The sequence below is a fragment of the Rhopalosiphum padi genome, chromosome 4 (genome assembly GCF_020882245.1).
Source record: "Rhopalosiphum padi isolate XX-2018 chromosome 4, ASM2088224v1, whole genome shotgun sequence".
NCBI lineage: Eukaryota > Metazoa > Arthropoda > Insecta > Hemiptera > Aphididae > Rhopalosiphum > Rhopalosiphum padi.
The window spans coordinates 37289713-37306138 of record NC_083600.1 but is presented as its reverse complement, the minus strand read 5'-3'; the positions used below and the strand labels follow the sequence as shown (position 1 = coordinate 37306138).

Here is a 16426-nt window from a genome sequence, read left to right as displayed (position 1 = left end):
TTTACAACGATATGTCGATTTACTTAAATATATAGAAATATTTGCAGGACAACATGTCAGCATACTATTTACTCCCCAAAAAACATAATTTCAATATTTTCATTAGATATTGAATTTAATATCATATTATAATTAATATAAATCACCGACATTGATTGAGTAGCAATAGTCGATAATTGTGTGGTTTTATGAAAAATTAATGCCAATTATATGAACGTAATTTTTTTATATTTATTATTATACTTATTCATGTTTTAGTTCATAAAAATTCATTCGACATTTTTAAATTCTAATCTGTATAAGTAACTAAATTTATGTATGTATATTATAAATTGTGCATTTTTGAATTTTTCCAATTATATTTGTTACAACAATGAAAATTATTTTATTAAAGTTATTTCTTATTAATTATGACTATTTTTGTGAAATATTAGAAATAGCTAATACAATAATGTTATTGTGTTTGTAAAAAGTATTATATCGATAGTTTGGAGATACAACTATAGATTTTAATAAAAGCTGCCTATGACGCTGAGACTCAACTTACTGGTTAAAATTTTGAACGTAAATAGTATATTCACCGGTTAGTAGCTGTTTAATTGTTTTATGTATCTTTTACTTGTTTTATGACTAGATTACAAGAATGTATTTTAGAACATTTATTTAAAAATATGGTTTTATACGTATACAAAGTACTTGCATATAGTTGTAGATATAGGCGATAGGTTAGAATTGACATGATTGTTTTTAGTATTTAGGTTAATATCACCAATTTATATAATACAATTTAAACGAAAGCCATTTATTTCATTATTTGCAATGATAATTATAAATGTTTGCAAAATATAGAAAGTATTGCTTATATTAATTTTTTGATATAGATAATTATATTAAAATTTTAACGTCAATAATTGTTTTTATAATTTTTTTTAATTTATCGCTAAGTTATCTACCTAGTTAGTGAATCGTTTTAAGACAATATGCAATATATATGCGTTTATAATTTTAATTTTTGATATTTTTATCTTCCTCCTTATACATATTAATAAACATTGATACTAGGTGTATAAATATTTCATACGTGATTCACCAAGCATGTTCGCGCTGAACATTGGCTCCATTTTTCAAATGACAACTTTTTTTTTGTAAATTATTTAGTAGATGATAATATTTTTTTTGAAAATGATGGTGTCTCTTGGTAAAAAAACAAACAAGTAGTTTCCTAGTTATTTAAATATCCTTAAAAATTGTTTTACAAAAATATAAAATATAAATAATATAATTGGATTTAGTATTAATTATAATATGTTGTCATGTTGATAATAAATACTAAAATGTCTAAAGCATTTATTAAAAAAAATATAAGTGTTTGAAAATGTATTTTTTAAGTAGGTATATTTTTAATACTTCCATAAATCAGAAGATAGATAAATTCATTATTAAAGGTAAACAACGGGGGGAGGGAGTATTGGTGAATCACCCTGTATATACTATATATATATATATTATGAGTTTATGACGTATACCAATGTTAGTTGTAATGATCACTGAATCACACGGTTTACATTTATAATGTTATGTGTACAGAACATACTGTCTAGCGACTAAACTATATACTACAGTCGTGCGGAAGTCTATTTCCTATATGCACATTAATTATTATTATTTGGGTGTGTTGCCAATGGATACTCTACTTCACGCATTGCACACACATGCGCGCACGCGCATATACTGGTATACTTGTTTCATTTTTACTATTATGTATAAATGGATGAAATGTCAATCAAACCGAACGTTTCCAGCAAAAAACTCAATCCTGGACAATACAATGGAGGTTGATGAGACTGCCTGTCCAAATGCAAACAATTGTCTTGGAATGTATACATGGATATAAGGTGGTTAGGTTTGGTGTACATAATAATGTTATCTAGCTGCAATTTACAGAGTGTTGAACAAGAAGAAGGTGAGTGAACGTTATAGTAATATGCTAATATTATGTATCACCAATATTTATTCATAACGTTCAAAATAAAAACATTTATAAATTCACTGATTTAAATGATATTCGTCTAGTTCTTAATATTTCTAAAGTAAAAGATAAAATGGTATATACTATATAATTAATATATCATAAATGGTAGAGATTTAGGTAATTACAGTTATTTTTTATTTTATTCCAAATAATACAAAAAGTACTTTATAGTATAGGTTAATATATTTGGTTGTAATATATTTGTTGTAATATAGGGATTACAAAAATTGTTTATTTTTTATTATTATTATATTTTGGTGTTGTTAAAATTTAAATCATAATTAATTGTTGTAATAATATATTACATTAAATAATTAATTATTATTTTTCAGATAATTTAATAGACTCCATGCACAACTACACAAATTTGAAAATATTTTTGTGGTCCGGTTCTGGAGATGGTTCAAATGAACCAACACAAATATCAACAACTAAAAAAATCCCATCCTATTCAGTAAATCAATTGACTTATGTTTATGTGGTGACTATTGTAGTATAATGAGAACATAAATTAATGAAACATAATATTTTAGGAAAATCCCGAGGATTGTATAGGTGGGCAAGATTGTAATATTCAACCAACGACGTCTATTACGCCACATCTCGGGGTTATTGACATTCCACAAACTGCCGAAATACCAAACAAAGAATATTGGATAGTAACAGAATTAAATTTCGACTCGCCAACGGATGTTCGTATTTCTATACCAGTCATAAAAGAAAAATTGGCCATCCTCTATACGATTGCTTTTACTAGGTATTATACGTCATATTTAAATTATTTAATGCGCACACTCTTTAAACACGGGACATACTAAAATATACGAAAGTGGTAGGTATACGTACAGCATCCGTTAACGCGCGCGCAGACAATAGGAATACCGCGCGCTGATGTGTATTACGTACCTATATATAAAACAATAAATATATGCACGTGAAACTCAAAACAGTTGAGATAATTATAAGCTTCTAAGCTAGTATATGATAATAGATTATTCAAATACTAGTTATTAACTTTGATTGACCAAACCGTTAATTATCAAGACTAATAAAATGAATTTTTTTAAGTTACACGAGATAATTTTAAATCAAATACATTTTTTTGTTTTAATTTATGAATGCCACATATAAAATAAGTACAATCTAGACTCGAATTTTCTGAGACAATATGTTTTCATTCGTCAGGTACATATATTATTTAAAATTGTTGATACAAATGTTAGTTTGTTTATTCAATGTTGTTACACTGTGAGAGTAGAAAAATTCAACATAATCTTCCATAATTATCGTAGCTATATGTATATAAAGTAACTGAATACAATTATTATTATCTATATACCTATGTCCTATACATATGGTTTTAAAATGTTTCATGATCCATAGAAATTGTATATCAAGAATTGATTGCAATAATTATAGAGCAGTTACTATGACCTAATATATACATATATTTTTTGAAAATTATTCAATTTTAAGTCATATAGTGGTTGATTACCGATTGACACCAGATATGAAATGAAGTTTCGATAATGCATTGTTACGAAGCCAACGTTTGATCAATAAAATAATATCGTATACTTCAAATACGTATATCCAAATTAGTTGTCCATAGAACCACAGACGATTAAGTTCGATTCATGTATAATATATCCACTATAAGTACTAATCACTATAATTTTATTCGTCCATCAGACAACAGGCTCGGCATCTCGGACTAAACTCGAACTGGACCGAGGATGAAGTAAACTCAGATCGGAATCGAAGATGGGATACAAACGAAAAACCAATTAAAGTCAAGGTAGACGTTCTATCCGTAATAAACAAATTGGATTTGGTTTATTTCGTTAGCGTAAATGACCATCCCGTATCTGCTGCAACGGCAGTACGTGACATGAACCTTGTCACGACACGTGAAGCTGCTGATCATTTGGGATATGCTGTAAAAATCAAAGCCCGACGTAAGTAAAACATTAGTTTATTATATGTTATAAATAAAATATTTTATTAGTTTTCAACATTTAACACCCGGTGTTCTTATATAGCTTACCTGGATGGATTACAGTTTCAAAAAGTGCGTGGTGTAAGTTATGGCGAGATTTGGATATTCATCACCGCAACATGTATAATTATACTAGTACTCGTAACTGGCGTAGTCGTGGCGCATAAGAAAAAAAGAAGAAAAAACAGCATTAGCTCCGACAGGACTAACATGGCGTTTTGTGAAAATCAAACGCCTCATCACGACGTACTTATTTATTTTCTAACGTATTACTAAAAACTTTAAGATAGCGCAGTTAAAAAATATTCACTATTTTTTAAGGTAAAAACAGAAGCCACGTCTACTGAAGATATTGGTGCTCTTCACACGCCCGAACCAAAGCCAAGAAATAGAAATAAAATATCAAATTCATTGCTTTCGATGCAGGCAGTTAATAAATTTCAAAAGTTAGTAAGTCAATTAAGTACTGTAAATTCCAGTTACAACGAATACCAATACAACGAAAAATCCCGTTATAACGAAAGTCATAGAAGTCCCCTGCCGTAAAGCAGGGCTTATATAAAGAGCTTATTCGAATTTTCGTTACAATGAAATTTCCGTTATAACGAAAAAAAATTCGGTTCCCTGGAGTTCGTTGTAACGGGATTTTACAGTACATAGAATAAAATACTCTAAATAATAATAATAATATTGTAATTAATAAAAATAATCTAATGAAAAAAGAATTGATACATTTTTTTATGTAAAAATTCAATTTATATATATAAAACAAAACAAAGATCAAGTATGAACGTAATTTGTATATATTATCATATTTATTAAAAATGTTTATTCATTAGAAAAATCCAATAATTTAAAACTTGACGAACACCTTAAAGACGGGTTGAACGATTTTATCTTAACGTGAAAAAATTCCTGGGGCGTTTTATTTTAGTGAGAAATAAGTAGCCATTGAGATGAGACTAACACGATAAAAAAAAAAAAAAAACTAAACGGTTAGGTTGCTTGATAGATACGATCCAGGTATCCCGGGGTGAATCATCTCAGAAGTAATATTATACTAATATGATCAACCGTTACATAGTCTTATAGACGGATTACACAGTAATAATTTAATAACAACAGATGATAATTTATTGTTTTATTTCATGAGTGGTATTTTTTTTTATGAATAATCATTGCCCATAGAATTATACCGCATAACAAAAAAAAAAAAAAAACGTTACAATACTTACAACAAATACGATCATACTCGAATTAATAACTTCACGCAACATTATCGCATGATCACGTTCTTATATAAAATAATTAGGAGTGAATAAAAGTTTTAACTATGAGTACCTATAAAAACAAAGCCATTCAGAGCTACGTTTGTTTTAGTGTAATTACATTTTCAATAACTTTATTTAAAAATATAAAACTTACATTTTATATTTAAATTGTACTTATTTACTTGTTGATATATTCGTACATTTACTTATCGGAAAAACAGCTACAATTGTAATAAATAATTATAAAAAGTGTATCTATACGTATACTCGCGTATGTTATTCATATTTCTTACAAAATTGGTTAACAAAATACGAAAATAAATAAATAATTTTAATTATTATAGTAAGATTTAATGTCATGTATAATATTATTACAAAGTAAAAATAATTATAATAATATAGAAATAATATAATAATTATTTTTAAAATAATTTTATGTGGTAAAATTTGAACTCGCTAAATCATCATCAAACATAATATTATCGTTTTTTTAAATTTGGTCCCACATTTTAAGCTACAACAAATTATAAGTATTTTTTCATTAAAGTCTATTATTTAAATAATACAAATTTAATTAATTTAAAAATGTGTATATTAAATGTTAATATATATTATATTTATTATATTATTAGGCATTAAAATATACAATATTATTATGTGTTATTTTTAAAATAATTAACGCAACATAATATGGTTTTAGAGATTGTATTACTTGTATAACATATATGACATAATTATAAATAAGTAATATTGTAAGTATCTCAAATGATCCGAATCTCGGATATTTTATATTAACCCAATTATTCGGATATTCGTTTACTTATTCTCGGTATTTCGCTAAATTACAGACAATAATATTTCAAATTTTATTTTTTATAGCCATAATATCATGTATGTATGTTAAAAGTAGTTTTTTTTCTAAATGTAATTCTAAATACATATCCAACTAATGAAAGAATTTTTGCTAGAAATGTTTACCATTATAACTTAATTGGTTTTTAACATTTATGTACAACAAATGTGAAATAAATTATTATTAGGTATACTAATTATTATTGTTGTGATTAATTTTCGAATTAAATTAAAATATAATTATTGTTAGATTAGTAATATGCTACTATATGAAAGCAGTTACTGTAGCTTTTTATCGAATACATACACTATATCTCAAAAAGAACGCTTTTTTAAATTAACTAAAAAAACTCTTTTTTTTTTCAAACAAATACAAAATGAGGATATGTACAGATTCAGTACAACATCCGGTATACGTATGAAAAATAATATTATTTGATTGTCCTCTCCTGGCTTGTGAATAGGCCGAAGTGCGATCGAGGAAATCAACAATAACTTCCTTTCAATTTTCTCTGGTGAGTTTCAAGAGGATGCCTTAACCTCTAGGTCCCAGTTTTTTCAATTTTTTTATTAGCCAACGAATCGATGACGCATTGGGAGTAGCGTCATTTATGAGTAAGATACGAAGTCGTCGCATAGTCTCCACACCACTTTCGTTAGATTATTAAAAGGTCTTAACAACCAACACATTACACACGTGTTTCAATTGACATTCGGTTCATGGTGTGACACTTGACAACAACTGATTACACAACAACAAACCTGAATGATAGATTAAAAAATTAATGAGAACAATGTTGTAAACATAAAAACAAAGGAATGGCAATCGATTTTAAAAAAAGCGTTCTTTTTGAGACATTGAATATATATATACATGTATACATATTACATATATATATATATATATATATATATATAAATCTATATAATATATATTTTATTAATTTTATTTTGTAATTTGACATTAAACTGAGCTAGCATGAACAATTCATTAATACTCGTATTTCTTTAAATTTCATTTAAGATATTTATAATATTTTAAATGAGAATCTATAGCCACTTTATTTGAGTGCCATCATTTGGTGTTTTATTTCTAGTAAAAATCATGATATATGTACTATATATTTTACTTATCTGTGTTACGCTATTTTGTTTTTCTTTTATTACTACAGTTTTTCAATAAAATTTATTGTAAGCTATACGTCTTACTTACATATAAACGTAGTTTATAGTCATTTGTAAATTAGTATAATTCTGCTAATATATAATAATAATATTATGTGTCTAATTATGTAGGTATTCTTTGTAAAATGTCTATCTGGTCAACTTAATTTTTTTTAATTATAATTTATTAAACATCATAAATTATATTACACAATATACGGGTACGATAATTGTTTTATATAGATCACATAATTCACATATTAATTATTATATTGGGCCATTACCATTTACCACTATTATTACAGTTTAGACGGGTACCTACTCCTAGCAGACGTATCATAAATAAAACGTTGTAAAACTGTATAAACCATTAAAATATCAAGTACCTATGTAGACGAGATCTTAAAAATAAGAGTAGGTTAATCTATTAATTATTAAGCTACACAGTAACCAAAGTAGGTGTTCATCATGGTTTGTGTACAGTTTAGATTTCAGAATAACAGCTTGTTTGTGTAAATCAATTATAGTTACTGTAAGTTTGTAATTTTTATTTATACATTTTTTTTTAAATAGGTAGTATTACAGTAGAATTTAAATATCAGAAAAACATTTTTTATAACATTTAAACTTTTTTGATATCCTTAAATTAGTGTAGATTTAATATTTGTTTGTTTATTATCATCCGAATAATATAAAACTAAACACTAATTAGTATTCGAGCTTTCGAATTAAGATTTAAGTAAAATTTAAATCATTCTATACTCACTACTTAGTATTTTGTATTATACATTAACACTCAGAATAAAATAATTACAAGTTATAATATAATCATAGTTATTGTCTTGTTTAATTGCAAAATACTCGCTATACGAGAAAAGTTCATCAAACAAAAAACAATTAAATAGTTATTTGTTTGATATATTTTAATATCTTTTTGTGTGTAGGTACGTAGTATAAGTTATATGGTATAATTGCATGATTCGACTTATTTTATTCGTATTTCATTATGATTTTATGCAAGCCAGTTGCTCAGCAACTATTTATTGTTCAATATAATTAAATAACTTAATACAATAATGATAGAAATGAATTCATTTGCAACAGCTGCGGATATCATAAAGGGTTGTTGATAACTGCAGCAATAAAAACCATTGCTATATTGTTTCAAAAAAATATAACTAGATATACATATTAAACAGTCATAAAAGTCCCCGACTAGATATTATATCAATCCATAGAATATACGCCTATTGTAATAAATAATAAATATTATCTCGTGAAGTGTTGAAATATTCGTCAATTTGTATGTATTTATTTTTAGAGACTCGATACCTGGACCGTTAACAGATGTACTGGATGGATTTAATGTTAGTGAAAATAAAAATACATCACGCACAGTTACAAGGCACGAGAGTATTGGTGGTCAAGATCCTGGAGTGGTTGGACCTATAGTTTGGGATTTACACTGTAAACAAATGAAAATAAAAAGTAGTGAGTTTCAATGAAAATAAAAAAACATGCTGTCATGCCATGCATATTATACATAAAAATAGTTATTACGAATAGCATTTAACGTTGCAATATTATAATATAATCGAATAACATTTTAAACAATCGCAGACGAACAGGATGACGATTCGTGTTCGAGTTTTGACGCTTTCAACGCCATGGACACTAATGTCACAAAAATGCGACAGAAATTTCACGAATTACTTGACGATGCATTCACGTTGTTCGGCAGTCGAAACTCGAGTTTGAACAGCGACGAAAGTAACCCGTCAATAAGTAACCATGAACAGAGATCAAAATCAGCTCCATTTAGGTGAGTATATGCGGACATACAGGGGCGGAAACAAGGAGGGTGAGCTATAGAAACTAAATATCACCACTTCTCTTGGATAGGAATCTACCGATTCTTTCTCGATTAGATTATTAAAAGTACAAAAGGTTGTAATACTTTTGAGTCGCTAACAATACTAATCAAAAAACTTAAATTACGTTAATGGCTTATATATATATTTTAATACTATTTACTTATCTATATTAGTATTAGTATTACAAAATAAAACTTAAACACATAAACATCGAATATCGAAATACTCAAAAAAATGTTTTGTTATGATATATAAAATAAAAATTTAACGATAAAAATAACTATTTTATTCGATTATTTATAATATTTTATATTAATATAATTAACTCATCTAAATCACGATTTTTAAAATTTTAAGTTTACTTAACGACTGGCGTTCGTCAATCCACAATTTATATATCTATTCCGCACAGTTTTCCCAAAATCAAACCGTTCAATACCGCATACACTGATATATGTATTAATAATGCACACATTTAGCTAAAAACATATTTAATCAAAATCACAAAATCATAAGTAATGAAATTACTTTAATAAAATATTTTAAAATACTAAGATGTATAATGTACATTAATTATTCCAATCTGAGTACCTATTAAATTATTTTTACAGCAATTTGTTTAGTAACAAAACAATGTTTAATTTTTAACTGTCAATCAAACGTGTGCGGTTTTGAACTATCGACCTTCTAAATTTCCTTTTTTATCATTAGAAAAAATGGGTGCGGTATTGAACATTCTAAAATGTGTGGTTGTGAATGGTAAATGTGCGGTTTTGAATGACACCCATATTTTAAATTACTTAGATTGATATACGATTTAAGATGTGTTCTGACTACCTATTTTATATTTTTCATTAGAAAACCTTTTACTGGAAACTGTTCATAAGATAATTTTTTTGATAATCTACAGACTACATGTACCTATCTAAATTAAAATTCTAACTCATAGATTCTGAGAGTTATTAAAATGTAAATATAACTTTAATGATAATAGTACTTAGAATAAAAATATAAATATATGCAATATGTGGAATATAATATTTTAACTTAAAATTTATTACGTTTTGACCGTTTTTATTTTATAAATTATAATTAATACAATATGCTGACGGATCGTAATATTATTATAGCAGTTCTCATATCGTCCAAACTCATAATACATTCTTAGTGTTTAACTCGAAGTCGAATAACTCGAGATCTATACTCGTCCGAATATCGATTTAGACGAATCGGCATTTTCGAAAAAGTATTTTATGCTCAGTGTGTGAAATTGAAAAGGTTTTACCTTGAGTAGGTTACCCTCAAATGAAGGTACACGACAATCCGTTGCAATCATATTATATTGGTTTGGATTATGGCCTTGGTCTAGTGCAGGCACTTACTCGTAAATTCCAAGAATCAGAATTTGAATAAATCCATAATTATTGTAAAGGTGATGTATAAAAACACGGACACATGGTGGCCATCACGCTCGGTGAATTACGTCGTATATAAAAATAATAGGAGTGTATTATGCATAATAATATTACGTATAATATGTATACATAAATATGATATACTAATGGCTGTGACGTTACTGCAGGTGTTCAGCCACTTCCAGCGGACGGCCGACCGGCCGGCCCAAGACGTCGGCGGACTCGAGCGGCCGGGCCGCGGACAACGACCAGCTCGCGGCACCGGCGACCGCGAGCCCGTGCTGGGCGCTGTCGCCGGGCGAGGCGTGGGCCGGTTCGGACCAGTCGGTGTTCGTGCCGCGGCCGCTGAGCGCCGGCCCGTTCCACCGGCCGGCCGTGCGCGCTGAGTTCATCAGCTCGGACGCCAACCTGTCCCCCCAGGACCCCGCCGTGCCACTCATCGAGGCCATACGAAAGGAACTGGACAGATTCCCTTCGCCGCACGCCGACTCGTCCCGGTGACTCATATTATATACGCACACGCGTACGCGCCGCAGTGTTATTCTGTGCCGATCCATTATTATTATTATTATTATTATTATCGTCATCGATCGTCGCCCGTGCGCGCACGTACACACATATGCTTGTCCGATGTGGATTAATCCACCTCGACTGCACCCGTGCGACGAACCCCCTCGCGTCGTCGCCGCCGCCGCCGCCGCCACCGCACGCAGAGACGATGATTCATCGCCGACGAATGATACGATTATTATTACAATATTACCTATATGATATTATTATACATTATTATTATTATTATTATTATTAGCCTCGGGCATCCTTAGTCCTTCGCCAGTTTTACGCGGCACATCACGTCGTGACGTATATACTTATATTGTGTAATTTCCTTCACCCCGTATACGTACATGATGGTATTATTATATCTATATAATATAATATCATGTAAACGCCTATGAGTTGGTTCCCACCCATAACCGAATCGGTTCCCGGAAAATTTTCATCGGGTGACATGCGAGTCGGTTCCGAAAAACTTTCATTATATAATTATTATACAAAACTGTGATGAAATTAAATCTTTCAATATCGTAATAGGTAGTTCTATAGGTGTACGCGGACTATAGCCCACAACGCACTCAGCATAAGTCAGTCCGTGTACAATAGAACGATATTCATAATAAGCTATATTTTCCGTACTTGTCGTAATAATAAAACGTGTATATTAGTATATTATAATAATTGTGTCAAGTCTAAACCAATATTATATATTAAGTCGAAGATAATTAAAATAAATATTAATAAAAAAAAAATAATGTTGTACACGTTTATTACGCGATGTACATTATTTACAAATCGTATAAACTCGACATCATTGGCAGTGATTCAATTTTTACATCTGTTCACCAATTAACTTTCCCATTTCAGCTGTTTTTCTTGAATTTAATTTAAGTGTGTGCTCCTTTGTGTCTGTGATGCGTTTCACATTGGATTTATTTCCAATTAATAAAAATATATTTGTGCGGAGGAATACAATTCTAGATCAAATTTTCTGTCTAACAATACACAAAATATTGTAATTCGTTCTAAAGTAAATAAATATTCGGCTCACATTTTTAGTGGAAAATCACAGTCATCACATTTTAATAATAACATCTATTTTTACGCATGGGTACCGATTCCGCGTATTATCTTATTATGTTATTTATGGCTTATATAGATTATTATTTTGGACAGTTTACTCCCAACTAAGTTGTAAGACTTCTCTCGTTAAATTACGTTATATAATTTGTTTTGAAACTATTGTAGCAAACTGAAAACATAAAAATCTAATCGGCTAGGTAGACATCTTTGAAATTTAATTCAGTGTGTCCTGTAACTCATTATAGGATGACTACGCGCCATTTGTTGTGTCTTTCTGTCCCACGGTTAAATAACATAGGTAATTTCCATTTTCATTTATCCGTTAATATTATGGTGAATTAAACTAAAACCAACTTTAAGGTTAGAATAATGAATATTATTTGTATTTGTCTTGTACGTTGAATTATTTTTGCGACATTGGAAATTTCATGCGAGTTATCATAATAAATACCTATGTAAAATATTACAATTTAGAAATGTCTATATACATTGCAAAAATCAAACTTACAAACTCAGATAATGTTCTTAACTTTAAGTTTGATAACAGCCAACAGATCATTTTATAGCATACCATTAATTATATTATACGCTAACAACATTAGATTGGTTTTTCTGTACGACACAGTTAAACGCAAAATTGCTCAGAGAAAAAAAAACAAATTATGCGCTGATATCCTCTTAATTTTGAAATCTATTCTAGTTTTATTCTTAATAGGTGATTGCAATAACAAATGCCAAAAAGTTGTATTCTACTTAATGTTCGCGAAGTTTTTAACTCTACTATATACAATATTAGTTTTGAATCTACTGCGGCAAACTTAAATTATTTTAATTTCTATTTTCTAATGAAAAATATGGTCAACCCAACTTACTATAGATCAGGTATTATCTAAATATCACAATATTATTTTGTAGCACTAACTTAATTTCGAATGAGTTTAATTTTTATTTAAACGATTGCCTAAGCCAATAATAGTCATGTTTTTGAATTTATAGTTGCATATTGCTTATTTGAATAAAATTAATTCAATTTTTTTCGATTCATTTTAGATGTTAAACTCTTTTCGTACACATTTTAACGTGAACCTTTAAACAAATACAAATAAAATACATTTTTCTATAAACTCTTCAAAATGTTTACTCATATACATTAGGTATATATTTATGTAATGTAAATTTAAATGGAGTCAATAAGAGCAATAAAATATAATTTACATTTTAAATTATAAGGAAATAATTTAAATTTTAAGTATTAAAAAAAATCAGTGAATTCTTAATTTACAAGTTTTATATGACAAAATATTGGATAAACGGAAAGGAAGTTAAAAAAGGAGAAATCTTGTATAATACATAAAAACGAAAATATATGTTATGTAAAATATTCCAATAGTAAAAGAACAATTCTCAAATTCAAATAAAACATTAAAACATACCTACTAAAGTAACAGTAATAATTATTATTATATAACACTATTTTGTTAATATAATTCTATATATAATAATAGGCTAAATTATATGCTGGGGCAATTAAGATAAGTAAATAGATGCAAATCTGATTAACTTAGAAGTTTGAAATTAATCATGGGATAAAAATGTCTTGTACCAATATAAATTACAAAATGTTTATTCATTTCAAAAGCGCGGTTTTGTTCAATATACCATACTATACAATTATATAATTTTTACCAATAAAAGCAGTACATTAATATATTGCTGTATACGTTAAATTTACATATTGTATAATAAATAATAATACAAATTTATTGTCATGTTATCTACATTTACGTCACACATTCAAATTTCAATCACAGTGCACATGTATTGTCGAAAAGATAATTTCGGCGCTTGTTTACTCTTATAATCTATGCTTTCGTAGTGTTTTGTTGCAAGAACGCTGATCTCAAAATCATTAATTTATTTTTGGAGAATTAACATCAAAACATTTTTAAAAATAATATCAATACTCTAAAGTTTACTACATATTGCAGTTGTTAAAATATTAAAAACTATTTACAAATGTTGATGAGACTTTTTTTTGTAAGCTTTAACTCAAAAATTATACCAGCGTTTTTGAAACTAGCCACATATAATACTCATATATTGTATATATTATTTATTATGTATTATGTATTTCTGTACTATAATTTATGTATTTGTGCTCATTTACTATTTACGAGTGAATCATCTACAATTTCCCGTAAACTTATCTCTTCATGTGTACAGATGTTGGACGATCAGAATATTAAGCAAAAATATTATACAATACATGCGAAAAATATACGTTTTTATTATTATATAAACGCGCTCGCGATAAATCCATTGGTAATAAAGGCCATAACATTCACGTGCATAATATATTTCTGCAATATCCCATACTGCCATATATAATGTATGATTATGAATATATTTATTTAATGATATATCATGCTAAAAACAATATTTATATTGTTTTTAAGCGAACCATGATCAATGATAAAACTTAAGTGTTAATAATAGTGTTATATATTAATATTATAAATGTACACGTACACACATTATACATTTATGCAATTATATATACATATGTGTAATTATAATAGGCATTTATGGACAATCATGAAATAATTCATAATCAAATATGTTGGTTTGTAATCTAAATTATATTTTTATCTAAAATTCTATGTGTTATACGGATTTTATTTTGAATATAATATAGATTTTTAACCTTTACCTTTATAATATAATTTGTAATACAATTATAATATTATGTGTTCCATTTTACTATTTCTGTAAATATTAAATAAACATCATTGTACGATATAAATTTACTGTAATATGTACTCTGTATAATGTGACAATGTGCCTAATAGCGGTGCGATTATAAAATAAAACAATACAACATTACAACCCATCAATTATGTACGTAAATTGCTATCTTGTTAGTTGTTGCTCCTTGAAATAAAAAAAAATGAAACTATGGCATATTATTATTAAATGAATATTTTACTTATTTTATTCATTCAGTAAATCATAAATTTAATACAAAATACAGTTGTATAATGAATAATAATGGTGCGAATAGGTATAAAAACATAAATAAATTGTACCGAACCAATAGAATAGTAGATAGATACGTACTAATAGAATAGTAGAATAGTAGATATTATGTTAAATATAAAATAATTCTAAGTCTAACCGATGGAATGCTAAATACTAATCGATTTGTATACATTAGAACTCTACTGTATCTACACGATATGATCGTGATATATTGTTAATACAAATTCAGACTTTTATTTAATTTAAATATCCCTACTTACACACGTGTAATAATATCGACGTTACGCATACGCGTTGTTCGTTTAAAATATTAGATATGATTAATGTTTATAGGCTCGTCTGTACCTAACGTAAATTCTATTGTAGTGTTTATTCTTTGTAAGACACGTGCAGTGACATGGTAAACTCGATAATAATAAAAAATTGTCTACGGTATTTTATCCAACAACATCTATAGGTACCATCTTTATCACCCCTTTTCACGAACGACAAGTATCTATATTCATTATCCAGGTGCTTTATAATTTATAAATGTATTTCAAAATAATCAAATCTGTTGTGTAAATTATAACACGTTAATGTAAATAACAATTACTATTTATAAAACATGATGGTAGTCACCTAACCAGGTTAACCGTATAGAATAGAATAATCATAACAACTATATATGTAATATGTACTACACAAAGAAATGCAAAATAGAACGTACGTTTTATGAGAATCACAAAGATTATATAAATAACAATTACTACGAGTTACAATAGTTAAATGGTACTATTGTAGCAATAAATAAATCATAAAAATGAATTATTATAGTCTTAATATACGTAAAACGAAAAACCCGACGTCCACGATTCTCGATCAAACAGTCGTTGCATTGTAACCCTTGAAGAAATCGCTGTGAAACGAACATGTCAATTCGCGAACATCAATACCTCTGATCCAATGAACACATCTTTCATATTCCAAAGATTACATGAGTCGATTGAGTATTTTCATTCTATTTCTAGTAAAAGTTAAGATTTTTTTCTTATATTCTTTAGAATGTCACTGGTCATAATATCACAGTTTAACGAAAATCCACTAGAATACACGTTTATAATATTCGACTTTTATATTTGAATTACATGAATGTATTTTTA

General features: G+C 27.9%; 1 protein-coding gene across 1 annotated transcript; it reads left to right on the top strand.

Annotated features, from left to right (window-relative positions):
* The first annotated feature begins 1579 nt into the window (after nt 1-1579).
* On the top strand, nt 1580-15139 carry LOC132930347 (uncharacterized). Its single transcript, XM_060996175.1, has 9 exons — nt 1580-1963; nt 2365-2486; nt 2566-2789; nt 3725-3990; nt 4075-4277; nt 4353-4477; nt 8640-8809; nt 8939-9140; nt 10775-15139. The coding sequence occupies exons 1-9, from the start codon at nt 1885-1887 to the stop codon at nt 11106-11108; spliced, it is 1725 nt and encodes a 574-aa protein (XP_060852158.1). The 5' UTR covers nt 1580-1884; the 3' UTR covers nt 11109-15139.
* Nucleotides 15140-16426: the final 1287 nt, after the last annotated feature.

Excerpts from the sequence above, each read along its gene's own strand:
- LOC132930347 (XM_060996175.1), top strand. The coding sequence starts at position 1,885 with ATGGATATAAGGTGGTTAGGTTTGGTGTACATAATAATGTTATCTAGC. Across the intron at positions 1,964-2,364 it reads GAGTGTTGAACAAGAAGAAG|ATAATTTAATAGACTCCATG; the intron begins GTGAGTGAACGT and ends ATTATTTTTCAG. Across the intron at positions 8,810-8,938 it reads ACAAATGAAAATAAAAAGTA|ACGAACAGGATGACGATTCG; the intron begins GTGAGTTTCAAT and ends AAACAATCGCAG.